The sequence below is a fragment of the Dipodomys spectabilis genome, unplaced genomic scaffold (assembly GCF_019054845.1).
Source record: "Dipodomys spectabilis isolate Male_0828 unplaced genomic scaffold, ASM1905484v1 ptg000030l, whole genome shotgun sequence".
Lineage (NCBI taxonomy): Eukaryota > Metazoa > Chordata > Mammalia > Rodentia > Heteromyidae > Dipodomys > Dipodomys spectabilis.
The window spans coordinates 1,450,672-1,476,430 of NW_024870707.1; the positions used below are offsets into that span (position 1 = coordinate 1,450,672).

The following is a 25,759-nucleotide window of genomic DNA, read 5'->3' on the forward strand; positions in this document are numbered from 1 at the left end:
CTCCTAGAAGTTGGAGCTGCTTGCGGGGGAGCGTGCCCCGCTGGGGCTCGTTCCTGGGCCTGTCTGAGGAATGCATACTGATTACAGTCTTTCCAGCGTTCCTGGTCCCACTCGCCCAACAGTGGCAGGGCTTCCTCTCAACTCACTGACCTGATTGGAACGAGTCCCTTCCAGCACAGATTATTAGAGTCCCGAAACTCCCGACCAGGTAGCAGATGGCAAACCCTAACCCAAACCAGGCCCCATAACACATGTTCAACCTACAAAAACCCCCTCCCCCAGGTGCGAGAGTGGAATACAAAACAGATCGACTCAAAACTGGACGTGGCAGTATACTACACACCTATAATGCCAGTCTGGGGAGGCAGAGGCTTAGACTATAGTGTGAGACCCTGTCTGAAACTCTCCATCCCCAAATAAGATGCACACAACACCTGATTTTTTTCTTTTTAATCAAGTTTAATAATACACACTAGAACAAGTCACAAAAGAGGGTGCTGCTGCTAACCCTAGAACTATACTCACCTCCAAGCCCACCCCAGGAATCCCAAAACATCAGAAACTGGATCTTCTGCTCCTGGAGAGACCCGTGTCCCTGGGGAGGCCCAAGCACCCCTCAACCCTTCTGTCACACTTCCCTCCTCCCATCCTATCCTCAGACTCAATTGGCTTTTCCCCTTCCTAGACACAGGCCCCTTCCCTCCCTGAGTCCCAGAACTTCCTCCCTCCCCAGGAGACAGAGAGGTAGCAGCAGCATGGTAGTTCAGGGCCCTCAAGTCCAGATCTATAGGAGCAGCTGGGTTCTGACCCAAGGTGGAGGAACATTGCAGTAGAGCTGTCAGGGCATTCAGGCACCTACACATTCCACGTAATTGGCAGGGTACAGACCAATGCGACCACTCTGCAACTGGCCCTGACACCAGCCCTGCTCATCCTCCTCGCTCATCTTCAGAAGCTCCTCCCCTGGGGAAAGGGAGATTGGTCATAGTCAGCTGCCCAGGCCTGGGGAGGCTGTTTCCCCAACCAGGTCAAGGACTGAGGGGGATGGGGCAGCACAAGAGCCTGCCAGCCAGTAAGAAGAAACCTGGCTCAGGCAGAAGTAGTCCAAGTTAGCAAACTATCCTACCCCAGACCCCAGGAGTCAAGCACCAGCTGGCTGGACCCAGAACAGCCTAACCAGCCAGAGAACTAACCCTTAAGAAGGCGTCTTCTCCTCGACTCCTACTCAAGACAGGTAAGGCAGAGGCTGAACTGGGAAAGGAACAGGAGAAAGAGGCCCATGTTACCTGCTCGGAAACTCAGCTCATCAGCTTCTTGGCCAGCGTAGTCATAGAGTGCTCGAACCCGCACCCCAGTGGCAGCCTTCCTGGGACTGTCCTCATCTGACCACTCTTCATCCTGCCCACCACTAGATGGGGAGAAAGAAAGAGTTTCAGGGCATAAGGTTGACCTTAGGCTATAAATGTCCCCAGGACTTTGGGGCAAAGGGCTCACCCCTTAAGAGGGATGCTTTAGAGGTAGATGGGAAGGACTTGAAAGCTAGTCACACCTCTGCCAATCACACTGAGTGAGATGTGTGGCCAAAACAAGAGAGAACATGGGAAGTTTCTGACAAATCAAAATCTCTGTGAAACCTGGTATCATTACCTCTAAGTCACCCTCAGATCCCTGGTATCAATGTTCAACCCACTTCAGTGTGAAGGGAAGGACTTAGAGAGAGAGAGAGAGAGAAAGCAGAGTTGTTTCTCTTAGCCAGGCTCTAGGCTCTCACCCTGGCGACCCTGGAGGCTGGGATGGAAGAGTAGTGCCATCTCTGGTGGGCATGATGCTGGTCAAAGTAACCTCATCAGGGCTCCGGCCACCCTTCTCCTTCCTGCTGATTGTTCTCTGTGTATCCAAGGACCACTCCTGTGGGAGAATGCTCAGGGTCATGCTGGGAGATAGCTGTGGTAACAGTAGAGCCATCTGGACCACCTTCACCTACTTCATCCCAATCTCTGGCTTCCTTCTAGGGTTCTTACAAAATTCAAGCCCCACCCAAGCTGTATCACATGCCTCAAACTGTGGCCAGTTCATGGCCATTCCCGGCCCGTGGGTGCTACGCCACCAGCGCAGATCGTCCTCATCACTAGCTGCCTCAATGCCCTGGTGCAAGTCTCGGTGGAGTTCATGGAACCTAAGGTCAGAGGTGTTCAGTAAGACAAGGAAGTTCAGGGCCCCAGTACCACCCAATCTCCATTCAGCCTAACAGAGCCCAATGGAGGTGGAGGGGACTCCATGCAGCCCTCACTTGTCACTGCTGGAGAGGTCAAGGTGCTGGTGCAAGGTGAGCAGCATCTCCTTGAAGAAGAGAAGTCGCTGGCGCTCTGCAGCCTGGCAGCTCTCAAAAGCCTGCTCCATGTCCTCCATGTAGCGTGGAGTATAGCGGTGCAGCTCCGCCAGGGTCTGCTCATACTGGGTTTTTGTCTGGGACAAAGAGAAGGGCACTGAATTAGTCCTAGATCTAGGATCAGACTAGATCCTGGGCAATCAGGATTAAGACTGGTTTCAGTCCTCAAGCAGCTTTAACAAGGGAGGTGACATTCAGGCACAGCACTTAAAAGAGTCTACTGGAATTCCAGACAGCCGACTCCAGACAGTGAGTAGGCTGGTGGCTCACGCCTGTAATCCTAAATACTCAAGAGGCTGTGATCAGAGGAAAGCCGTTCAAAGGGCCCATGAGACTCTTATTTCCAATTAACCACCATAAAACTGGAAGTGGAGCTGTGGCTCAAAGGAATAGAGCACTAGCCTTGAGCAAAGAGCTCAGGGACAGCACCCAGGCCCTGAGTGCAAGATCAATGACCCAAAAAAAAAAAAAAAAAAGCTGAGAGAACTCAGAAACAGTTTCCTGGAAGCTGTGGACTTGGAGGTGGACACTGAGCAGACCTCAGGGTACAAAGAAGAGCTAGATACACAATGCTAGAGGGAAGAACACTCTAGGCAGAGTAAGCAATATGAAAACTCCTAGGTACAAAGAAAGAGCTGGAGATCTGTTTTTTGTTGTTGTTTGTTTTGTTTTTAACCAGTCCTGGGGCTTGAATGGGCCTGGGCACTGTCCTTGTACTCCTTTTGCTCAAGGCTAGCACTTGAGCCACAGCGCCATTTCTGGCTTTTTCTGTGGTTAATTGGGACTTTCCTGCCTGGGCTGGCTTTGAACCATGATCCTCAGATCTCAGCCTTCTACGTAGCTAGGATTACAGGTGTGAGCCACCAGTGCCTGGCTGGAAATCTTCAAGTGCTACAGACACCCCAGTCCTGGCACTGCAGTACCAGTTTCTTTCTTGGGTAAAGCAAGTTCATTCTCTCAATGATCATCTGGAGAAGACTACACATGGGAACTGAAGCAGGAAGAGTGCTGGGGATGGGAGCAAGACTCTCAGGAAACCCTGGGCCTGTACCTTCTCTGCCTCCTTGGCACAGCGGCCCACCCGCTCCTGCAGTTTCCGCAGCTGCTCCTGAGACACAGCGCTGTCTGCCTTGGCGTGGTTCTCCCGGGTCTGGGCTGTCTTCTCATCCTTGCGGGCTGCATGGTAGCTCTTCTTAGAAGCCTCAACCTAGCACAGATGGGGACAGCTTGCAACCCTGGACACCATGTCCTGATTCCCTTGAGCCCCAATGCAGACCTAAAAGGGGCCTGCCCGGATACCCACAGCGCCACATCTCACCTCCTTCAACCTCTTCAGCCAGGGTTTCTGGGCCTTGCGGAAGCCATCTTCAGCAGCTCGGCTCTCACGGAAACCACCCAGCACTGGCCGGTGAAAGGCCCCCCGCTGCCAAGTGCGCACCCGCTCACTGTCCGGCCCGTGCAGCTTCTCCCGCACCTCCAAGTGTAGCTCGCTCAGCCGCTCGGCAGCAGTGAAGAAGGCATGCCAGGCCTTCTCCAGTGTGCCATATTGTGGGCCTACAGAGAAAAGGGACTTGAGCCATGCTGGGGTAGCACCCCCAATGAACCTCTCTCTCCCTACCACTGGGCTCTGTTCTGGAGGGCCAGGCCAGAGCACAGTGAGGATAGGGCTGCTGTGACCCAGGCAACCTCATGCATCCTTGTCCCCACCGCCACCATGAGGCAGGGTCATTATTAATATGAAACAGGGAAAGAAACCGAAGCCCAGAGTAGTTAAGGGAATTTTCCCAGAGCATTACAACTACCAATGGATCTGAGAATCACGCTGCACAAACGCTGCACTTGGGATCTTCCCCCAGAGTGAGAAGACCTGGGCTCCCTCTCAGCTCTTCTAAGCTGTGTGACTTCAGGCAAGTCCTTTAGCCTCTCTGAACTTTCAGTTTCTCCTTAAGAGAATGGAGAGACAGCCGGGTGCTGGTGGCTAATGCCTGTAATCCTAGCTACTCAGGGGGCTGAGATCTGAGGATCTTGGTTCAAAGCCAGCCTAGGCTAGACAATCCGTGAGACTTTGATCTCCAATTAACCACTAGAAAACCAGAAGTGATGCTGTGGCTCAAAGTGGTAGAGCACTAGCCTTGAGCAAAAGAGCTCAGGGACAGCACCCAGGCCAGAGTTCAAGCCCCACTACTGACAAGAAAAAGAAAAAGAAAGAAAGAAAGACAGACTGGGGAGTTGGGGGGGAGGGTGTTGGGATGGACTTATTTGGAAAAACATGCTTGCCTAGCATAATCAAAGTTCTGATTTCCATGCCAGCACAGCAAAACCATCACAAAAACAAAAACACCTGCTCTGAGGGTCCCACCCACAGTCCTCTGTTCCCAGCTAGACCTGCACAGTGGGCTCACCCTTTTCAACAGTGCCTCTCCATTTGCGGGCCCAGTCGGCCAGCTGCTGGGCATAGGCCTTCTCAATGCGGGCACGCTCCTGGAAGCAGCTGACCAGGTCCCCACACAGCCGGTGCCCATCTTCCACTCGCTGCACCGTCCGCCTGTAGTTGCCAGCCTGGTCACATAGGAGAAGGGTAGCTTTGCCAGAGAGAAGCCCACTGGAGGGCTGCGGCTGATGGCTAGGCTCCACCACTGGAAAGGTGGCTATGCCCAGAGACAGGAGCATGTCGGTGCCATCCCAAACCCAGGCCCCAGCTGCTCACCTCCCAGAAACTGCCCCCTAAGGCCTCCCCTCCAGCGTCTTCTTCTGGAGCCATGGTGTCCCCGCAGCACGGAATGGTGGCAGATTTGGGGCTGTGGAGGGCAGAGGGTAAGCAGGAGAGTTGTTTTGATACTTTGGGATCCTCTCCTATAGGAGAGGTCCTATTTCTGGGCTTTCCCCCAGCCCCAATTCCCACCACCCAGGGAACCATCAGAGCTAGGACTGAGATAGGACTGGAAGGTCTGAGAAGGAGCCAGGATAGGAGGAAAGATGGCAGTTTCAAGGCTGGTCCTCTCATCATGGGTCTCCCCTTCTCCCTCTCCCTCACATACCTGGAGTCTAGAGACGATTACTTCAGGGACCCAGGTGTTCTTCAAGTCTCCAAGCTGCCACTGTGACTCTGCCTTAAAGTTAACAAGAGCACAGTGGAGAGTGAGGGTGGGGGGCCTCCAGTGTCCAGGGCGGTGCCCAGCTCCCCCAATATAGCAACTGCTGTCAGAAGCGCCAGATTCCTGGCGGAGAATGCCAGGCGGGTCACACGATCCAGCAGGGGATTAGATGGCAGGCGGGGGGTGGGTGGTGGGCAGAATGCCCACTCCCCCGCAACAGATGAGAACTCCTATCCAAGAAGGGCCCCTTGAATGACAAAGCAACCGATGAGCAGACCAGGCCAAGCCAGAGGGCAGCCTCAGCCCTCTCCCTCAGCTTTCCATGCTGGGGAGAGTGGAAAGAGAGCCAGGAGCCCTGGGTTGGCCAGGAAGCTTGGACAACTGTTAAGGGAGCCTCAGCTCCCTCTAAGGTGGAAATTTCCCCCACTTGATCAGCTTCCATGCTAGCACTGATGTAAACCAGACAACAAGAAAGAAATGCCAGGGACCTAGTAGTCACAAGGACAGACCTGAAGAACCCCACAAGCACCAAGCAACTCAGTCCTTCCTTCAAAACACACACACACACACACACACACACACACACACAAAGTGGGGTACATCAGGGAGCCAGACAGCCTAAAGCCAGTTAGAAGAGTGTTCTCTAGAATCACCAAGGAAGGCAAGGTGAATTCCAACTCCAAGACTAGAGAACCCAGTGGCAGCCAACCCTTCCCCTCCTGCCTTTGGGCAGGGTCTCAGCTGTCCCCGGCACTGACTGACTCAGCCCTAGAAGGAAATTACTTCCTCTGCTGAGTAAGCCCAAAGCCCAAGGGACAGTCAGGCCAGGAGGACAGAGTGCACACCTGCTGCCCCAAAGCAGGGCTGCCAGAGCGCTCCCTTCAAACCCAAATGGGCCTCTACTTATCTTTTTTTGTTTCGTTTTTTGCCAGTCCTGGGACTTGAACTCAGGGCCTGGACGCTGTCCCTGAGCTTCTTTTGCTCAAGACTAACACTACCACTTGAGCCACAGCACCACTTCGGGCTTTTTCTATTTGTGGTACTGGGGACTCAAACACAGGGTTTCATGGGTATTAGGCAAGCACTCTACCACTAAGCCACATTCACAGCCCTTATCATATATATATATAAAATCATATATATATATATATATATATATATAGTGTGTGTGTGTGTGTGTGTGTGCCTATTCTGGAGCTTGAACTCAGGGCCAAGAGCTGTCCTTAAACTATTTTTTTTTGGGGGGGAGGGGGATTCAAGGCTACCACTATACCATTGAGCCATAGCTCTACTTCTGGCTTTGGGGGGGGGGGGGGTGTAGTTAATTAGAGATAAAAGTCTCACAAGGCCAGGCTCACACCTGTAATCCTAACTACTCAGAAGGCTGCAATCCGAGGACTGCAGTTCAAATCCAGCCCAGGAAGGAAAGTCCATGAGACTCTACTTAGCCACCAGCAAACTGGAAGTGGCATTGTGGCTTAAAGTGGTAGAGTGCTATCCTTGAGCACAAAAGTTAAGGCACAGCACCAAGGCTCTGAGTCTAATCAAGCCCTATGACTGACCGGGGGAAAAAAATTCTCACAGACTTTCCAGCCTGAGCTTGCTTTCAACCGTGATCCTCAGATCTCAGCCTCTTGAGTAGCTAAGATTACAGGTATGTGCCATCAGCCCCTGGCTCTACTTATCTTTCAAAACTCATCTGGAACATCTTCTCCAGCCACTTCCTCTATTTCTCCATCCTCTGGCTCCCACAGCCCTGTATCCTCTCAGGCAGGGCATATCCCTTATGAATACACCTGTCCCCAGTTATTGATAGACTTGTGCAGTTCCTATTTGTGTTTCCTCAGGCACTGGAGGCAGTCATAATTAGCTAAGTAAGAAAGCAAAGGGTGTAGCTCAATGGTAGCGTGCATGTTTTGCATGCTCAAGGCCTTGGGGTTCAGTCTTTAGCATCAAATGATGTCTGCCTGGAGACCAGAAAACTTCTAACTTCTTATGGGCAGTAGCCCATAAGAAATCAGTGTGGCTTAGTGGTAGAGTGCTTGCCTAGCATGCATGAAGCCCTAGGTTCAATTCCTTAGTACCACGTAAACAGACAAAGCTGGAAGGGGCACTGTGGTACAAGTGGTAGAGTACTAGCCTTGAGCAAAAGCTCAAGGAAAGTGCCCTGAGTTCAAGCCCCAGTTCAGGCCCTGAATTCAAGCCCCAGGACTGGCCAAAAAGAAAGAAAGAAAGCCTCCCTGGAGACCCTATGAAGGTACAGATGATGGAGGTTCCTGAGCACCAGAACCTCTTAGGTCTTCTCCCACTTGTCCAGAGGGGCTTGCCAGACTTGGGGAGTAAGAAAGCTGCAGTCACCAGGTGCCGGTGGCTCATGCCGGTGGCTCAATAGGTAGAGCACTTGCCTTGAGCTGAAGAGCACAGGGTCAGCGCCCAGGCCCAGAGTTCAAGCCCCACGACCAACAAAAAAAAAAAAGAAAAGAAAAGAAAGAAAAGCTGTGGCTGTAAATCACAGGACCTCTGGAGCTGTCCCATCAAGGGCCTGAGGCCCCTGCCTGCTCCAGCCTCCTCCTTGCTCCCAGGAGAGCTGCCCCCCACCCATTCCCTCTCTATGGCCCCAGAACAGAGCAAGCTGTGTCTGCAGGGCTGGCACCGCTCCCTCAGGCCTTGCAGTGCAAACACCAGCCCAAGCCCCAGGCACAGCCAGGCCCCGCAACCCAGCTTCATCTCCTGTGAGGTAGGCTTGCAGCTCACATACTGTTAGTGAGGGTTTGCACCTTGTGCCTCCTGACCTCCACAGATACAAACACGGGGGAACACGCTCTTACCCAAGGCAAGAGCTCCAAGAGCACGTAATGAAATCTTCCCAGCCCAAGGTCCCACACCTATTGGGCCCAGAGAAATCTTACGGGGCACGGCAAGATCACCTCACTGCCAGAGCCCTTGTGCTGGGACCAAGGTAGGGAGTCGTGAGCTCCCACACCAGCCAAGGGCTAGGGGTTATACCTCCAGTACGGTCACCCTACCCTGCCCAGCTGTGTCCTGAGTTACAGGCTGTCCTTCGACTTCTTCCCCCAGTGAGTCCTTCTCAGCAGTCCACAGCCCTAAGATCTGAGGGCACAGAAAAATGGCAAGCTATAGTCCAAGCAAGAGCACCTAGCTAGGCCTGCGGGGTTGGCACCGGCGCCCAGCACGTCCCGGAGGTACAGGGAGGGGGTGGTGCAGGGAAATCGGGAGGAGGCAGGGCCAGGGAGGGGCATAACAAAGGGGCACTTTTGGAAACCCGACCTGCCGGCTGAGGTGCCCTGCTCCCTGATGACGCACTGCAAAGCCGCAGCCTCCACGCCAAATCTCGGAGCCCAGGGGCCACTGATCTCTGGCCTTGACCCCGATGTTCCGCGCCCCTCACAAAGCCCCCCCCGCCCCCAGCCTCTGGCCCACCAGGCGCGGCACAATCCAGAGCCCGTGGAGCCCACGGAGGAGCGACAGCACCAGGCCTAGGCTTGGAGGCTCTCGGAGTTCTGGGCTAAACTTGTGGAACTTGGTCCCGGCGGGGGTGGGGCCTGCGGCCACCGCGGCGGGGAGGGGGCGTCCCCTGCCTGCCTCGGCCGAGCCCGCCGTGGACTCGGGATGGTGGGTCCTGGCGGCGGCCTGAAGAATCCCGAGGAGCCGCCGGGGCGCCAGGCCCCCTGTTGGAGCCCCAGAAGCGCGGCGAGGCGGGCGGCTTAGGGCCCTCGAGGGGGCCCCCCGCCCCGGAGACGGCTCTCCCTGCAGCCCCGACGGCCCAGAGTCCTCCGCCCGACTGCAAAGGATCGCCTGGCTGGCGCCGCCGCCGCGGAGACGTCTCCCCAGCCCTCCCGGTTCCCACGCAGCGGGAGGGGGTGGCCGGGGTCTCCCCCGCCCGAGGCGGTCCCATTGCAAACTTCGAGAGCGGGAGAAGCAGCGGGGGAGGGAGGAGGGAGGAGGAGGCGGACCAGAGCCACGATTCGCGTCCCCGCACGTCCCCGCCGAGGCACTCACCGCGTCCTCCCGGGGCCCCGCGCTGGGTGGGGGTCCGGCCACGCTCCAGCCCGAGTCCTACCACTCCTCGGCCAGGGCCGCCGCCTCCCGCACCGCGCCGGGCCGGGCCCTCCCCCGGGAAGCCCGGCCCCCGGCCCCGCCCTCCCCGCCACCACGGCCCCAACCCCGCCGGCCCCGCCGCCGCCGCCGCCGCCGCCGCCGGGCTGCGCGGGCTCCCGGCATCGCGGCGCCCCGCGGCTTTGCGGGGCCGTGGGATCGGCGTGCCGCGGAGGGCCAGGGCTGACGCCGCGGACCGCGGAGTCGGGTTTCGGCTTTGCCCTTCCCGGACTTAGGCAGAGCCTCGGAGACCCCGTGGGAGCGAGCGGGGACCTGCACGGGCCCCCCCTGGAGGGGGTGTGGGGACGACACTGCCTCACTGAGAAGTTAGCTCGGGGGAGAAGCTAACCACCACCACCCCTCGTAAGCCTTAGGGATCCCATTGTGCGGATGGCAGAAACTGCGGCTCAAGAGACTCCACCCGGGCTCGAGCGGGACTCCGAAGCCGTGCGCCCATCCACGTGCGGCTCGGCTGGTGAAGCCGGGGCGCGTTCGGAGGCCGGGGACACACGGGCGGTGGGGGTGGGACCCAAGGCACGACTCCCCCCCACCCCCGTGCCCATCCGCTGATTTTGTACGGCTCATTCAGAAATCCCTCCGCCCGCCCTCCTGCCTCCTGTACCCGGGTGGTAGAGGACTTCCGATTGCCCAAAATGCCACCGTATCCTTAAGAAAGCCTTTCTTCCCTTATCTCCACCTTCTCCCCCCCCCCCACCACACACACACACCAAACCCCCCTCCCTTCCCCTAGGACTTTTCACAGTCTGCCAGTCTGTTATTTATATCCACTGGAGTGGCCCGAGAGTGTTCCCAGGCTGACCTAATCGCCACCTGCTCGGCTTCCCCGCCCCTCCCCTCCCGCTCCCTCCTGGCCCGGGTGACCCAGCGGCGATGCCCGGAGCCCCGCAGACCAGAGGGAGTGGGCCGAATGGGTCCATCGCTCAGCGGGTCCTTCCTTGCCGGGCAGATTGGCTCCGGGGTAAAGAACACCCCCTCCCCCCCAACCCCCAGGCGCACCATCCCCCCCCCCACAGTGCGCGAGCTCTGGGAGCCTGGGGCCCCCATTCCCTGAGGGGTGTGAGGACGTGCGCGCCCATTTCCAAAAGGCAACTTTTAAAAATAGCAAAATCTTGTTGCTTCTAAATCAGGGAGCAACCATTGGCGCGTTCTCTAGGCGGATGAATCAGCTCGCAAAAGAGAAAGGGGGTCTGCAGAGCGTAAATGGCAGTTATTTCAGGGATAGCAGCATTGAGCTGCTAAGGGCTAAGGTGGGAGCATAAAACTGTCTCCCCAGGATCTTAGGGGCGTGGCGGGGGGGGGGAGACACTTAAGACGGGCCACCTTTGGCCTAAGGACACGTTACTGGTAGTGGATCTGAAACCTGAGCGTGTGGATTCTGAAACCAGTTTCAACATCCATCTTGCTTTTGGGGCTTTGACAAATCTCTTCTCCCCTTATCTCTGTTTCTGCCTCTATAAAACCTGACAGATGACCCTGTTGACCTTCCACTGGGCCTGGTGCCGCAGTTAATGAATGATTGTAAAACAACTGCAAATAAGAGCAGCTAGGGAAACATCTAATGACGGCCATAGCAGTTTGTATTCTTTAAAATTCAGTTAGCATCCATCCCAGTGCCTGGGGGCGTTTAGGCACCTAGACAGAAAGTGTGAAAATACAAGAATGAAATTAATTACGGGAGCCGCTTATTAAAGCCTCATTAAAAATGAAGTTGGCAGCAGGCTCTGGGAATCTAGAGAAATGAGGGCATAGAGACTGAGAAAATAGCGGTTCATCAGACCTCAGGGAGAAGCGGGATGTGGTGTGGAAAACATCTGGCTTCCCTTGGGTTCAATTCTACAAGCAGAGATCAGAAATATTGCAGTTGATCTTAATTGTCTCCAGGGTACTGTTTGTGGTGTGTGTGTGTGTGTGTGTGTGTGTGTGTGTGTGTGTGTGTGTGCTGTGTAATGGGAGGAAGGGGGAGAAATGAGCACATTTGGGCTGCTTCAAAGGAGACACACCTGCCTCTGGAAACTCTACTTTCCCTGCAGAAGGGGAATTCAGATTGCCCTATGGACAAAGCCTTTAATACATGCTGCAATATCAGTGCCATCCCCAACCTGAACAGAGTTCAAGATGACATGCTCCCAAGGTGGATCAAGACAGAAAGTTTTAATAAGAACAGCTTGGCTCAGGGCATCAGATGGCAGATTGGTCTGTAGCCAAGTATCAGGACAACTCATAGACTCACCTTGAGTTTCTGGAATGTCCTAACCACTGTACCTTCACTTGTTTATTTATTCATTCATCCAGCCAAGAAAATATTTGAATTTTCACTGGATGCTAAACCCTATGCTTAAGTGTTGGGAATATATAAGTAAGACAGAACCCCAGGAATACAAGAAAAACCAAGTTCCACAAAGACAGGACACTATTTGGCTCTGTGAGTAGGGAATTAGTCATGCAGAGAGGCATTCCAAGGCGGGTGCTTCAGGGAGTGCCAAGCCCCAGGAGTGTTAGCATATGATTTTACGACCAGCAAGTCTGCTTTTCGGCTTCCGTGCTACACAAATGCAGCAAGAAGTATGGAGATGTTTGCATATCCTATTTGCAATGGGAGGGGGAATGGAAACAAATGTGCATCACAAGGGAGGTGGTGAATAACTAAAGTTCACCCATGCTGTGGATCACTCTGCAACAGCTGGAGAACAAAGTACAGAGAGAAATTTTCCTTCAGTTTGTTAGTGCTGAGGATTGAACCCAGGCATAGGTACGTGTGCATATGCTAGTCAAGCACTCTACCAGAGAAAGACACAGAGACACACTCTTACATGAAAATCTCTAAGATACTGCTGAGTGAAAAGGTGCAGATCATGCTAATATTTAGAGAGAAAGTACACCAAATGAATTCCAATAGTTATCCCTAAGGAGAGGTCTCAAAGTGATAAAGGAAACTTTTTAGAATAATAGAAAATTTTCAGTAAGGGACTGTGAGTGTGGCTGAGTGGTAGAGTGCTTAGCACACACAACATAAGGGACTGGATTCAAGCCCCAGAATCCTTCGAATGGAATTGCAATAAGAACATGTATAAACTCTATAATTAGAATGCAGACTGAGCTGCACACAGGTGACTTATGCCTGTAATCCTAGCTACTCAGGGGGCTAAGATCTGAGGATTTTGGTTCAAAGCCAGCCCGGCAGAAAAGTCTGTGAGACTCTTATCTCCAATTAACCACCAGAAATCTTGAAGTTTGACACTGTGGCTCAAAGTGGTAGAGTGGTAGCCTTGAGCACAAAAGCTCAGGGACAGTACCCTGGTCCTGAGTTCAAGCCTTAGAATGGGCACCAAAAAAAGAAGAAGAAGAAGAGAGGGTGAGGGTGGGAAGGGGATAGTGGGAGGTGTTAGGTCTAAAACAATGCTCCCCAATAGAATTTTCTGTAGTGACAGAAATGTTTTAAAGCTGTGCTGTCTAATAAGATAGCCACCAGCCACTCAGCGCTATTGAGCACTTAGAATATGGCTAGTGTGACTGAAGAATTTTATTTATTTATTTATTTATTTATTTGTCAGTTGTGGGGCTTGAACTCTGGGCCTAGGTGCTGTCCCTGTGCTCTTCAGCTCAAGGCAAGCGCTCTACTGCTTGAGCCACAGCGCCACTTCTGGTTTTCCAGTAGTTTATTGGAGATGAGTTTCACGGACTTTCCTACCTGGGCTGGCTTGGACTGTGATCCTCAGATCTCAGCCTCCTGAGTAGCTAGGATTATAGGCCTGAGCCACCCATGCCCAGCTGAATTTATTTATTTTTGAGATAGGGATTTCACTATGTTGTTCAGGCTGGCCTGGAACTCCTGAACTCAAGCAGTCATCCTACCTCAGCCTCCAGAGTAGCAGGGACCAAAGGGTAGGCCACCTTATTTTATCTTTACCTATGAAATAATTTATTTTTTCATCTTCAAGTAGCTTATGAGTATCATGCATTTTGGTCAATGTCACCCCTCCCCCATCACTGAGAATTAAACCCATGCCTTTCACACTAGAGTGCACGTACTCTACCACCTAGCTATACCCCTAGGTCAGATTTATCTTCTTATATATATATAATTTTATTATTATTTTTGTTTATGTTGTACTGAGGAATCGAACCCAGGGCCTCATGCATGCTAGGCAAGCACTCTACTATTAAGCCATATTTGCAGCCCCCCCCCCAAAGTTATCTTTTTAAAGATAACTCTGAGCCAGAGCCAGGCACCCGTGGTTCATGCCTGTAATCTTAGCTATTTGAGAGGCTGAGATCTGAAAAGCAGGAGTGGCACTGTAGCAAAAAATCTCAGGGACAGCTTCCAGGCCCTGAGTTCAAGCCCCGCAATTGACCCCCCCAGAGAGAGAGAGAGAGAGAGAGAGAGAGATCTGAGCTGGACACTAGAGGTTCACACATGTAATCCTAGCTACACAGGAGGCTGAGATCTAGAGGATCAAGGTTGAAAAGCAACCCAGGCATAGAGTCTGAGAGGTGCCATCTAAAAACTAACCAGCAATGGGGGTGATATTGATCAGGATGCATTGTACTAATAATCTGACTTGATGAATTAAAACCCCTTTGTCCAACAACATAAAATACAAGCTGGGTGCTGGTGGCTCATGCCTGTAATCCTAGCTACGCAGGAGGCTGAGATCTGAGGATCATGGTTCAAAACCAGCCTGGGCAGGAAAGTCCTTGAGATTCTTATCTCCAATAAGCCACCAGAAAACCAGAAGTGGCACTGTGGCTCAAGTAGTAGAGTGCTAGGCTTGAGCTGAAGAGCTCAGGGACAGTGCCCAGGCCCAGAGTTCAAGGCCCATAACCAACAAAAAAATAAATAAATAAAATAGCAAAAATCATCTGAGCTGGAGGTGTGCCTCACGTGGTAGTGCACTAGCCATACAAGCCAAAGGCCCTGAGTTCAAAGTTGGTGGGGGTGGGGTGGGGGTGGGGGCACACAGCAAAACAAAAAACTCTGGCAATCCAGTGGAGGGTAAATTAGAGCAAGCAGAGGGTTGCAGGCAGACCTTAACTCTGAAGCCCTCCTTGTTTCTCGAGTTACTCGAGGCCTCTGGACATTGCCCCAGCAGCATTCCTGACAGGCAGCTGAGTAAAGTATCAAAGTATCCTGATTCATCGACTATGTTTTTAGGATCTCAGGCAACCCCAGGTGGAAAAACTGGTCTGAGTTATCCAGTGAGACTAACCCCAGTGGGGGAGGCTGTTTCTGGGTTATGATGGCAAGAATAGCAGAGGAAGGGCTTTAGGTTGAAAATGCAAAACAGGTTTCTGAGTACAGCTACAGAGAAAGTTTCTCCAGGGGCAGGAATTTGCCCAAGGCGGATTCTTTGCAAAGTAACAGAGCTAGCAGAAGGTTCCCTGGGAGCAGCCACTGTGGTCTGTCTACCTTTCAGCTCTGAACGGTAGGAGGCCTCTGCTCAGGAAGTCAGTCCTGTCCTGTCCTAAGTTTAGGGCCTTCCTTTGCTGGTAACATAGGAGTTCTATTAAAGTAGCCCTTTGACTTTATTTAGCAAATGAGGTGCCCGGAATACCCAGTGTGTGCCAACACCATGCTGGGTGTTCACTCCTCAATTCAAAGAAAGCACACAAGATCCCTGACTTCATAGAAGTTCAATAAAATAAAGGTCGGAATGGTAATTACAAACTGTGGTTGGACTGGGGGGGTATATTTCAGAAGTGCAATGTCTTTTAGCTTGTGTGAGGCCTGGCTTCACTCCCCAGCATTGGGGAAGAAAAAGAAAAAGAAAAAATAGCAAGAGGCTGTGAAAACAATAACAGGAGCATAATTTTGATAGGGAGATGGTGAAAGACTTCTCTGGAAGTTTGTGTGTCTCCCTCAAAACCCAAATGGCAGTGAGCCAGGTGAACAGAAAATGAACAGAAGAACATTCCGGGCAAAGGACTGAGGAATAGGTATACACAGACCTTGCCATGGGACCTTGGCCTTCTGGAAAGAGGAGAGAGAGGCTATGGCCTGGTGAGTGATTGTGTGAAAGGCGCAGGATGAGGTACTAGAGACTGCAGCACCCCGCCCCTGTTCTGCTTTGTGAGCTTCCTCTGAGTGCAGGAGGAGGCCCTGCCAGGGCTGTAAGCAGAGGAGGGGACAAGGGGCCAGACTGGCCTTGTTAGACACCATGTGGGGAAGGGGCTTACAATAAGGAGTCAGGGAATGATGACCCGTGTGGCACACAAGAGAAGGGTCATCATACAGTTTTGAATGTTTGAAAAGAATCAGAAAGGAAGAATATCTTGTAGCTGATGAAAATTTCAGAGTCCTTATATAAAGTAGTTATCAGAACACAGCCATGTTTGTGTATTTATGAATTGTCTCTGGCTCTTTTCACACTGCCATGGGCAGAGAACTTAGTAGTTGCCAGAGATGGTGTGGTCTACAAAGCCTAAAATATTTACTATCTGGCCCTTTGCACCAAAATTATGCTCTTCATTGGCTCACATCTGTAATCATAGCTACTCAGGAAGCCAAGATCTGAGGATTGTAGTTCAAAGCCAGCCTGGGCAGAAAAAGTCTGTGAGGCTTTGTTGGTTTTTGTTTTTGATGATCCTGGGTCTTGAACTCAGGCCTGGGAACTGTCCCTGAGCTGGAAGAGGCAGGGCTAGGCAGTATTCTGGATATTGCTGGTTACTGGAAGCCTGGAGGAGGTATAGAAACATTGTCACCAACCATATGATGGGAGCTTAGTGTCTGAGGGGAGCTGGGCCGAAAACGAAGATGCGAACTTGAGGGCAAGTAGTGTCTGTTTTACACCAGGTATTGTGCTGAGCACCAGAATCTCCAGACACAACCTTGTTGGAGTGGGACCTATTCTTCTTGTGGCACAAAAGAAAAAAATCAGAGGAAAATCAGAGTGCTGCCAAGAGATGCCCAGAGCACTTAGCTAGGAAATAAGGCTCTGAATACTGTCCAGCCCAACACAGGTAAGCAAATTTCCCACATGGGTAATGCTGAGAGCCCAATGTAAAGACTTTTGTGTTTTAGTTTCCTAAAGCTACTAGAAACAATAGAAATTGGTCCTTTCACAGTTCTAGAGAAGGGGTGAGAATCTTGTGTGGAGTTGTGTTAGCTAGCAGTCTAGAAATCCCTAGCACCCCTTGGCTTATAGCCACATCATTTCTTCATCCTCCTGGGACCTTCCTGTGTGTCTCATCTTCTTCTTCACTCTTTTTAGTTTTTAAACTGGGGCTTGAACTCAGACCTCAAGCTCTCGCTGAGCTTTTTCGATCATGACTGGTACTCTACTACTAGCCACAGCTCCACTTCTGGCATTTATTTTGGTGATCAATTGGAGATAAGAGTCTCCTGGACTTCTCTGCTTGGGCTGGCTTCAAATCAAAGCCAACAGAGCACAGCTCTTCCTCAGTCTTCTAAGACTTTGACATAGGATTTAGAGTCTCTCTAGATATTACAGGATAACCACCTCATTTTAAAATTCTTAATTACATCTGCAGAGACCCTTTATCCAAACAAGGTACTATTTGCCGGCTCTGGGGATTAGAATGTGGACACACCATTTTAGAGATCACCTAAACACCAAGCAGCACACTTGGCCAGCCAGGAGGCCTTGGCTATTAGCATCCCATATCTCATCCAATGCTTCTTGAGCTTGAAAAGGAGACATAGTTTTTCTTTATGCAGCTTCATAAATATGAATGGAGAATAGATTGACAGACGTAATGCTACCAACACAAATGTGGCTTGGTTTTCTATAATTGTGACAAAAATCCCAGATTTTTGGCCTTGAAGCAGGGATAATTTAGCATGATGGGAAATGTATGATAAAATGTCTGCAAGGATGCTCACTCAGAGCTGGAAACATTGGAAACGTGTGTTTGAATTTGGACTAAGATCCTCTCCATCAAGATATTGTCTTTGGCCAGGTGCCAGTAGCTCTTGCCTATAAACCTAGCTACTCAGGAGGCTGAGATCTGAGGATTATGGTTCAAAGCCAGCCCAGGCAGGAAAGTCTGTGAGATGCTTATCTCCAATAAACCACCAGAAAACTGGAAGTGGCTCTGTGGCTCAAGTGGAAGAGCACTAACCTTGAGCTGAAGAGCTGAGGGACAGTGCCCAAGCCCAGAGTTCAAGTCCCATGACCAACAACAACAACAAGGAACTAAGCTGAGTGAACTTCCTTGGGTAAGAGTGTGTGTGTGTGTGTGTGTGTGTGTGTGTGAGAGAGAGAGAGAGAGAGAGAGAGAGAGAGAGAGAGAGAGAGAGAGTGTGTGAGAGAGAGTACTGAGGTTCAAATTCAGGGCCTGAGGGCTATCCCTTAGCTTTTTCTTTTCTTTTTTTTTTTTTTTTTTAATTTTATTTTATTTTATTTGAGAACATACTGTACAGAGGGGTTACAATTACATGGGCAGGATAATGCATACATTTCTTACCAAGCATTGCAGCCTCCTCCTTTGTTTACCCTTCACCTCCCTTCCCAGCCTCCCCCCTCCCTCCCACCCAATCATACCCCCCCCCCCCCCCCCCCGACATTGTAAAGCTGGTTTTGACATGACATTTTGTACTTCTCATTGTTGCAACAGGTCCACCTGAATCCTTAAACGACTTGTTTGTCCCCATCTCCTCCACATGTTATACTGACATCAAATATAGTGAAAGCGGGGGTTACACTGTGGGGGAGGGACATACAAAGCAATCCCTTAGCTTTTTCATTCAAGGCTAGCTAGTGCTCTACCGCTTGAGCCACAGCTCTACTTCTGACTTTTTTGGTGGTTAATTGGAGATATCAGTCTTACAGACTTTCCTGCCCTGGCTGGTTTCAAACTATGACCCTCAGATCTCAGCCCCCTGAGTAGCTAGGATTACAAGCATGAGCCACTGGCATCTGACAATAGTTTTTTTTTGTCCATCATGGGGCTTGACCTCTGGGCCTGGGCATTGTCTTTGAGCTCTTCAGCTCAAAGTTCTATCACTTAATCCACAGCAACACTTCCAGTTTTCTGGTTAATTGGAGATAAGAGTCTCACGGATTTTCCTGACTAGGCTAGCTTTGAATCACAATCCTCAGATCTCAGCCTCCTGAGTAGCTAGGATTACAGGCCTGAGCCAACAGCGCCTGGCTAGGTTTTTTTTTTTCTTTTTATAAATGGGGGGCGGAAGGGGGGTGTTCACATGCTCCTGCAGATTCAGTGTCATAGTAGGGACAGAAGTCAAAGCAGGGCAGTGGAAAGGAGAGTGGGAAGAGAGGAATGTGAAGGAATGTAAAGTCACGTCTCCCAACTCCTCTAACATGTGACTTATCCACCCATAGGGAACTAGCTCAGCTGTAACAGAGAGAATCATTTTCCTTTCTGCCACTTGGGGTTTTCTGCAGTCCTCAGGAGAGACAGGTCAGAAGATGAGTAGAAGATACTGCCAGAACTCAAACCTCCTCATTTCTCATTCTCTGGCCCCCACTCTTTCCAACATGGCTATCCTATGGTGCCAGTGAGGGTACTTGAGATCAGCCAAGAGCTTTTACACCACTTTCATTGGTCCCTATCAGTAAATACTATATTGCCAAGAGATTACATAACAACTTCTATTTGTAGAACATTTTAAAGTTTAAAAGCATCTCACAGTTTATTTCAGCATGAGTGGTTGCTGTACAAATCTGATTGCATGGAGGAGAACCCTGGCATTCTTTGTACCTTGTGAGAGAATATGGAGTTAGCAGATGGCTCACGCCTGTAATCTTACTCAGGAGGCTGAGATCAAAGTCAGCTAAGGCAGACAAATCTGAGAGACTCTTATCACCAATTAACCAGCAAAAAGCCAGAAGTGGAGGTGTAGCCCAAGTGGTAGAGAGGCAACCGTGAGTGAAAAAGCCACTCAAGATCACAAAGCTTGGAATTCAAGCCCCAGTACCAGAAAAAAAAAATTGATTTAGTGTGGAAGGTGCTCCATTCCTACACAGTCAAGTCAGGGATTGTTTGTTTTGGTGCTTACACTGCTATCTGACACTGGCAGATATTACGTACATTTTTTCTTGGTATTGGGGATCAGTCTCAAGGCGCATACATTTAAGCATGTGTTCTGAGCTGCATCCTAGTCCTAAGTTATATACTTAATATTGCCATGGTCAATACGTGTGTGTGTGTGTGTGTGTGAAACTGGAATAATGAAACTAGCTGAAATTATTTCAAGAAGGAGAAAGCAGGGGTGAGGAGACTGACGCGAAGGGGTGAGTCTATGAGGCACATTTTATGTAAGTATGGACTTAGTACAACAAAGTCCCTTTTGCAGCTCATATATACTAACAAAAATGGTTTGTTTGTTTGTTTTTGAGTGGTACTGAAGCTCAAACTGGTGGAGTGCTAGCTTTGAGCAAAAAAGCTTAAGGGCAGCGCCCAGGCCCTGAATTCAAGCACCAGGACATCCCCTCCCCCCCTCAAAAAAAATATCCCCAAACCAAACCAAAACTGTAAGGTCTGCACAGGAACACCTCCCTACCCTTTGGCTAAGTTTGGGCCCAGTATCTGTTCCCTAGGTAACTGGTAGACCTGAAAGCAGTCGCCTTCCCCTCCTGCTAGGTCACATCCTGGGCCACCCCTGGTCACATGCCCCTCCCATCTGACCTTAGGAGAGTCCCAGACCCTGAGGTCACAGCTTGGTCCAATGTGGTCACACCATTCCCCCACCTGGCCACACCTCTTCCTGTCCCTGGCCTAGGGGTGAGTTGCCCCTTTTCCTTTTCAGCCATGCTTCTCCACCATGCACAGTGCGGGCAGCAGTTCAGTAAATAAACTTCTCCTGGGGCTGGAAAGGTGGCTCAGTGGTAGAGCGCTTGCCTTGCATGCCTGAGGCCCTGGGTTCGATTCCTCAGCACCACGTAAGCAAAAAGAAAAAAGCTGGAAGTGGTGCTGTGGCTCAAGTGGTAGAGCGCTAGCCTTGAGCTGAAGTGCTGACGGCCAGTGCCCAGGCTGAGTTCAGGCCCCACGAACGGACCCAAAAAAATAAATAAATAAAATAAATAAACTTCTCCTGCTGAATAGTGTGTGGTGTTCTCTTCATGAGCCACCTAATGAAACCTAATATACCTTACAAAAAAAATGTGGTTTTTTTTTAAAGTATTCAGCCAGGTGATTCACACCTGTAATCCTAGCTACTCAGGAGGCTGAGAAATGAGGATAACGGTTCAAACCAAGACTAGTCAGAGATTCTTATCTCCAATTAACCATCAAAAAGCTGGAAGTGGAGCTATGGCTGAAGTGGTAGAGTGATAGCCTTGAGCAAAAAAAGCTTAGGGACAGTACCCAAACCCTGACTTCAAGCCCCAGGACTCACACACAGAGGCACACAGGCACACAAATTCAATTTTTGCAGAAGCTGGGAGGCAGGCCTTCCTTTAACATGCTATGAATGTGCTCAAGTTTGGGTACTTAAACATGTATTGGAGATGCCAAGCAATAAGAACTCGGGAAGCATGAGTTCTAATCAGTCTGTTTCCAATCCTTTCAGAGGAATGTGAACTTTCAATTACCCACAAGGTCTGCAGAATCCCCCAGGCTGTCATTTGCAAACCACTGGCTGCAGTGGGGAAGCCTGCACACTTCATCTGTGCAGATTGTGGATGGTTTTGCAGACTCAGCAGTGTGGGGATCCGTAGACAGCTTGAACAGAGTCAGAATCATGTATCAGCCTGCACCAGGAAAAGGATCCCCACTAGATGAAACTTCACACAGGGAGAGTACAACACTGGCTTGCACCAATTTTACAGCAAATTGTAAAGACCACAGACTCTAAAACTTAAAGGCCCACCTAGTCCTTCCCTTTTCATCTTATGATGACTTTAAAAAAATGAAAGAGAAAAAAAATGAGCCCAAGGTCACTGAGCCTAAGTGCAATGTTTTTCACCCTGTGCTCTATTATCTGTTCTAGAAGCCATGAGAGCCACATTGTTTTGCAGATCAAAGAAACTGGCATTATTTAGCGTCATGCTCATGGCCTGTCTACCTTCCAGTGTGAACACGAGACCTGACTCGCTGTCACCAGCAGCTTTTGAATGAGTTGCCTGTGAAGCTTTATGTCAAAATCCCATCACAGACAGGACCAAACATCTATAAGTGGGGTTTCATGGCATAGCCTCTATGGAGCCCTGGTTGGACCATGCACCCTCTCAGAGTAGCAACAATAAAATAGATGTCTTAAATATAATTGTCAAGGGACTGGGAAGGTGGTTCAGTGGTAGAGTGCTTGCTTTGCATATATGAGGTGTTGGGTCGATTCCTCAGCACCACATAAGCAGAAAAAGCCAGAAGTGGCGTTGTGGCTCAAGTGGTAGAGCGCTAGTCTTGAGCTGAAGAACTGAGGGTCAGCTCCCAGGCCCTGAATTCAAGCCCCAGGACCAGCAAAATAAATAAATAATATATATATATGTTAGCCAGGCACCAGTGGCTCAGGCCTGTAATCCTAGCTACTCAAGATACTGAGATCTGAGGATCATAGTTCAAAGCCAGACCAGGTAGGAAAGACTTTTACTAATTAACTAATTAGGGCTGGGAAGGTGGCTCAGTGGTAGAGCACTTGCCTTGCATGCCTGAGGCCCTGGGTTCGATTCCCCAGCACCACATAAGCAAAAAGAAAAAAGCCGGAAGTGGCGCTATGGCTCAAGTGGTAGAGTGCTAGCCTTGAGCTGAAGAGCTGAGGGACAGTGCCCAGGCCCAGAGTTCAGGCCCCACGACCGGACCAAAAAAAAAATAATAATAAAATAAATAAAATAAAATAATAATTAACTAATTAATTTACTAATTAACCACCTCTAGAAGTAGAGCTGTGGCTCAAGGGATAGAGAGCCAGTCTATCTCAGTGCTCAGGCCCTGAGTGAAACCTAGTATCAGTACACACACAAAAATACATGTGTTGGGCCTGGGAAGGTGGCTCAGTGGTAAAGTGCTTGCCTCGCATGCATGAGGCCCTGGGTTCGATTCCTCAGTACCACATAGGCAGAACAAACCGGAAGTGGTGTTTTGGCTCAAGTGCTAGAGCGCTAGCCTTGAGCTGAAGAGCCAAGGGACAGCGCCCAGGCCCAGAGTTCAGGCCATGACCGACCAAAAAACAAAAAAAAATGTGTCCAGTTATCACTCGATGGCTCATCAGATAAGAATGGATGACATCAAGTGGCTAGGCAGTTGGTTAATTGTGAATCAAAAGGAAGCAAAGTAAAATCTAGGTTAAGAGTGCCTCCAAACTCAACCTGAAACAGGGCTTTCCTGCTATGTGAAATACAGATTTCCACTATTCTCAATGCTTCCATCTACCATGGAACATTTCCTAGCCCTAAAAACAGATTATGGGAAAACCTAGTATCAAACAGGACATTTCCCTTGCTCATGAAAATCCTGCCTTTGCATTTCTTGCTGCCTCTGCTAGGAATGCTGTCCACACCGATGTGACTCAGTCTCTCCAGATTCATCTTAAGTGTTACCTTCTTTGGGGAGACTTTCTTGATTTGGTCGTTTCCTCATCCCACTCCAAGCTAACTTAAAGGGTCCCTCTCCTTTAACCCTTCTTCCTCCCCATGCTTCCGCTCTCACGAAACTTCTTACACTCACTGTCTCTGAAATGAGTATTGTTGCAAAGAACAACAAACCCATACTATGTGGAGGGTGTTAGAAAGGCATTATAGAGTTGTGTGTTGGATCTTTGGGGGAGGAGCTCAAAGCAGTGGGGTTTTGCTGTAGATTGGAAACAGAAGGAAGTGTGTACAATTTTATGACTATTGAAGGGGTCTAGAACATGCCACCCCGAAACTTACCACTTTAGTTTTCTTATGAGAAACCCAGGGCCTGCGTATGCTAGGAAGCGCTGTACCACTAAGACATTCCCAGCCTATCACTGCATCATTATTATGATTATTTTGAGCTAATGCTTGAGAAACGGCGAATACAGAAAAGGCTGATTCCTTCTTCCCTTCCACCTAAGAGTAGGCCATGAAATTTCCTATGAGAAAAGTGCCCTTGCTATACCACGAAGAGAACATTCTTATCCTCAGAGTCCGCCCTGACATGGACCTGAACAAACTTACTAAAATAACCCTTATCTTCCATTGTTTTCTTCCATAGACTTCCTAATCCCCGTCTTACAATTTACGATCAAGCCTTTGTCTTGTCACATGCTGTTTGTGTAAAAAAGAATATAGTAAAACATTTTGAGTTCAAGCCCCATGACCAACCCCCCCCCAAAAAAAAAAAAGAACGTAGATTATCTTTTCTTACACTATTTTAAAATTTTACATTACTTTATTTTACTTTTTCATTTTTATGTTTGGGTATTACTAAGATTCGAACATTTGCTAAGGAGGTCCTCTCTCGCTATTTTTAAAATTATTTATTTATTTATTTACTGGTACTGGGGCTTGAACTCAGGGCCTGAGTGCTATCCCTGAGCTTTTCTGCTCAAGGCTGATGCTCTACAAATTGAGCCACTTTCAGCTTTTTGGTGGTTAATTGAAGAGAAAAATCTTATTGACTTTCCTGTCTGGACTGGTTTGGAATGGTGACCCTCACAGCTCAACCTCCTCAGCAGCCATGAGACATTGATTGGCTCCTGGCCACTGTTTTATTATTTTAATCTTTTCAGATAGGGTCTCATAATTTCGCCTCTACCTCCCTTGTACCTGGGATTAAAGATGTTCACCATAGGGCTGGGATGTAGCTCAGAGACAAAGTACTTGCCTAACAGGAACAATGACCTGGGTTCAATCACCAGTACCAACAAAGAAAGGACAAAAAAATGTTAAAAAAAAAAATGTTCACCATTAGGATAACCTCTAGCTTGTTCTCTGAGGATTTCCACTAATTTTTTGCCAGTCTGACCTCAAACACTCTGCCTTCCAAGTTGCTGAGAAATCAGCTTATTTTTTAAACTAATAAATTTAAACTGACGTATAAAAATATAAAAATGGTATTTATGGGGTACCATCTGATGTTTTCATATATGTACGTATTGTGTATTGTTTAAATTGGGTTAAGCATATCTTCTCAAATTTCACTTCTGGTGAATGCATTAAAAATTTTTCTAAAAATATACAGTACATTATCTACAGGCATCTCTTTGGCAATAAGCACAAAAGAACTCCTATGATATCCTTTTTGTTTGTCAGTCATGGGGCCTGAACTCTGGGCATGGGAGCTATCCCTCAGCTTTTCAGCTCAAGGCTAGTGCTCTACCACTTGAGCCACAGCAGCACTGACAGCTTTTTTCTGCTTATGTGGTGCTGAGGAATAGAACCCAGGGCTCCATACGTGCGAAGCAAGCACTCTACCACTGAGCCACCTTCCCAGCCCTATGACATCGGTTTGAGACAGGGCCTATATAGTCCAGACTGGCCTAAGACCCATGATCCTGCTGCTTCAGCCTCCTGAGTCCGAGATGACAGGCAGCCACCACCACAATAGGTTTCTCTAGCAGTGTCTTTAAGAAAACCTATCAGCTGGACACGGGTGGGCTCACAGCTGTAATCCTAGCTACTCAGGAGGATGAGACCTGGAGGACCTCAGTTCAAAGTCCGAGTGGGCAGAAAAGCCTGTAAAACTCCTATCTCCAATTAACCAGAAGAAAAGCGGGGAGGGGGAGCAGAACTGGGGGTGTGGCTCAACGCCAGCCATGAGCAAATAAAGCCGAGCAAGCACCAAGGCCCGAGTTCCAGCCCTAATGGCTGCACAAAATTAAAACGCAATGCGCCCCCCCAACACACAACAACAATGCCCATCTGTCCCGTGAGAGGAAGGAGGGAGCAAAGCCAAAGCAGATGCACGTATTTATGTCCACCGAAATGGAGAGATATCCGGCCCTCCTCGGCGTTTGGGCAATCTTCATATCTTCGCCCGTGTCAGGACACGAGCGATCAGGTTTTGTCACGTCAGGCCCGGCAAGTAGGCGACAACCTCAGTTCTCCCCCAAGCACATCTACAGCTCCACACGGCCAGGGAGCAGGCAGCCCCTCCCCCGGCGCAGCACGCCTCTCCGCAGGCCCGGCCCGCCCCCTCACGCCCGCCCCGCCCCCTCACGCCCGCCCCGCCTCCGCCCGCCCTTCTCACCAGGAAGGGGCGGGGCCTCCGTGCGGGGGCGGAGCCCAAACGCCGCGCTGAGCGTGTTTGGCGGGAA

General features: G+C 50.1%; 1 protein-coding gene across 4 annotated transcripts; it reads right to left on the bottom strand.

The window, feature by feature from the left end:
* Nucleotides 1-433: 433 nt before the first annotated feature.
* Nucleotides 434-9,607, bottom strand: Pacsin3 (protein kinase C and casein kinase substrate in neurons 3). Of its 4 annotated transcripts, none has more exons than XM_042676597.1 (11): nucleotides 9,505-9,607; nucleotides 5,428-5,499; nucleotides 5,097-5,187; nucleotides 4,792-4,948; nucleotides 3,708-3,943; nucleotides 3,441-3,596; nucleotides 2,291-2,466; nucleotides 2,056-2,176; nucleotides 1,772-1,908; nucleotides 1,287-1,405; nucleotides 434-963 (listed from the first exon to the last, which is right to left on the bottom strand). In XM_042676597.1, exons 3-11 carry the CDS (start codon nucleotides 5,148-5,150, stop codon nucleotides 848-850), a joined length of 1,272 nt encoding a protein of 423 aa, XP_042532531.1. In that variant the 5' UTR covers nucleotides 5,151-5,187; nucleotides 5,428-5,499; nucleotides 9,505-9,607; the 3' UTR covers nucleotides 434-847. The 4 variants fall into 4 exon arrangements, with proteins under 4 accessions (XP_042532531.1, XP_042532528.1, XP_042532530.1 ...); XM_042676594.1 differs by having other exon boundaries at nucleotides 1,287-1,408; XM_042676596.1 differs by having other exon boundaries at nucleotides 1,287-1,408; nucleotides 5,428-5,495; nucleotides 9,505-9,606.
* Between the last annotated feature and the right edge of the window lie 16,152 nt (nucleotides 9,608-25,759).

Excerpts from the sequence above, each read along its gene's own strand:
- Pacsin3 (XM_042676594.1), bottom strand. The coding sequence starts at position 5,150 with ATGGCTCCAGAAGAAGACGCTGGAGGGGAGGCCTTAGGGGGCAGTTTC. Across the intron at positions 3,944-4,791 it reads GAGAGGCACTGTTGAAAAGG|GCCCACAATATGGCACACTG; the intron begins GTGAGCCCACTG and ends TTTTCTCTGTAG. Across the intron at positions 2,177-2,290 it reads GACCTCTCCAGCAGTGACAA|GTTCCATGAACTCCACCGAG; the intron begins GTGAGGGCTGCA and ends CTCTGACCTTAG.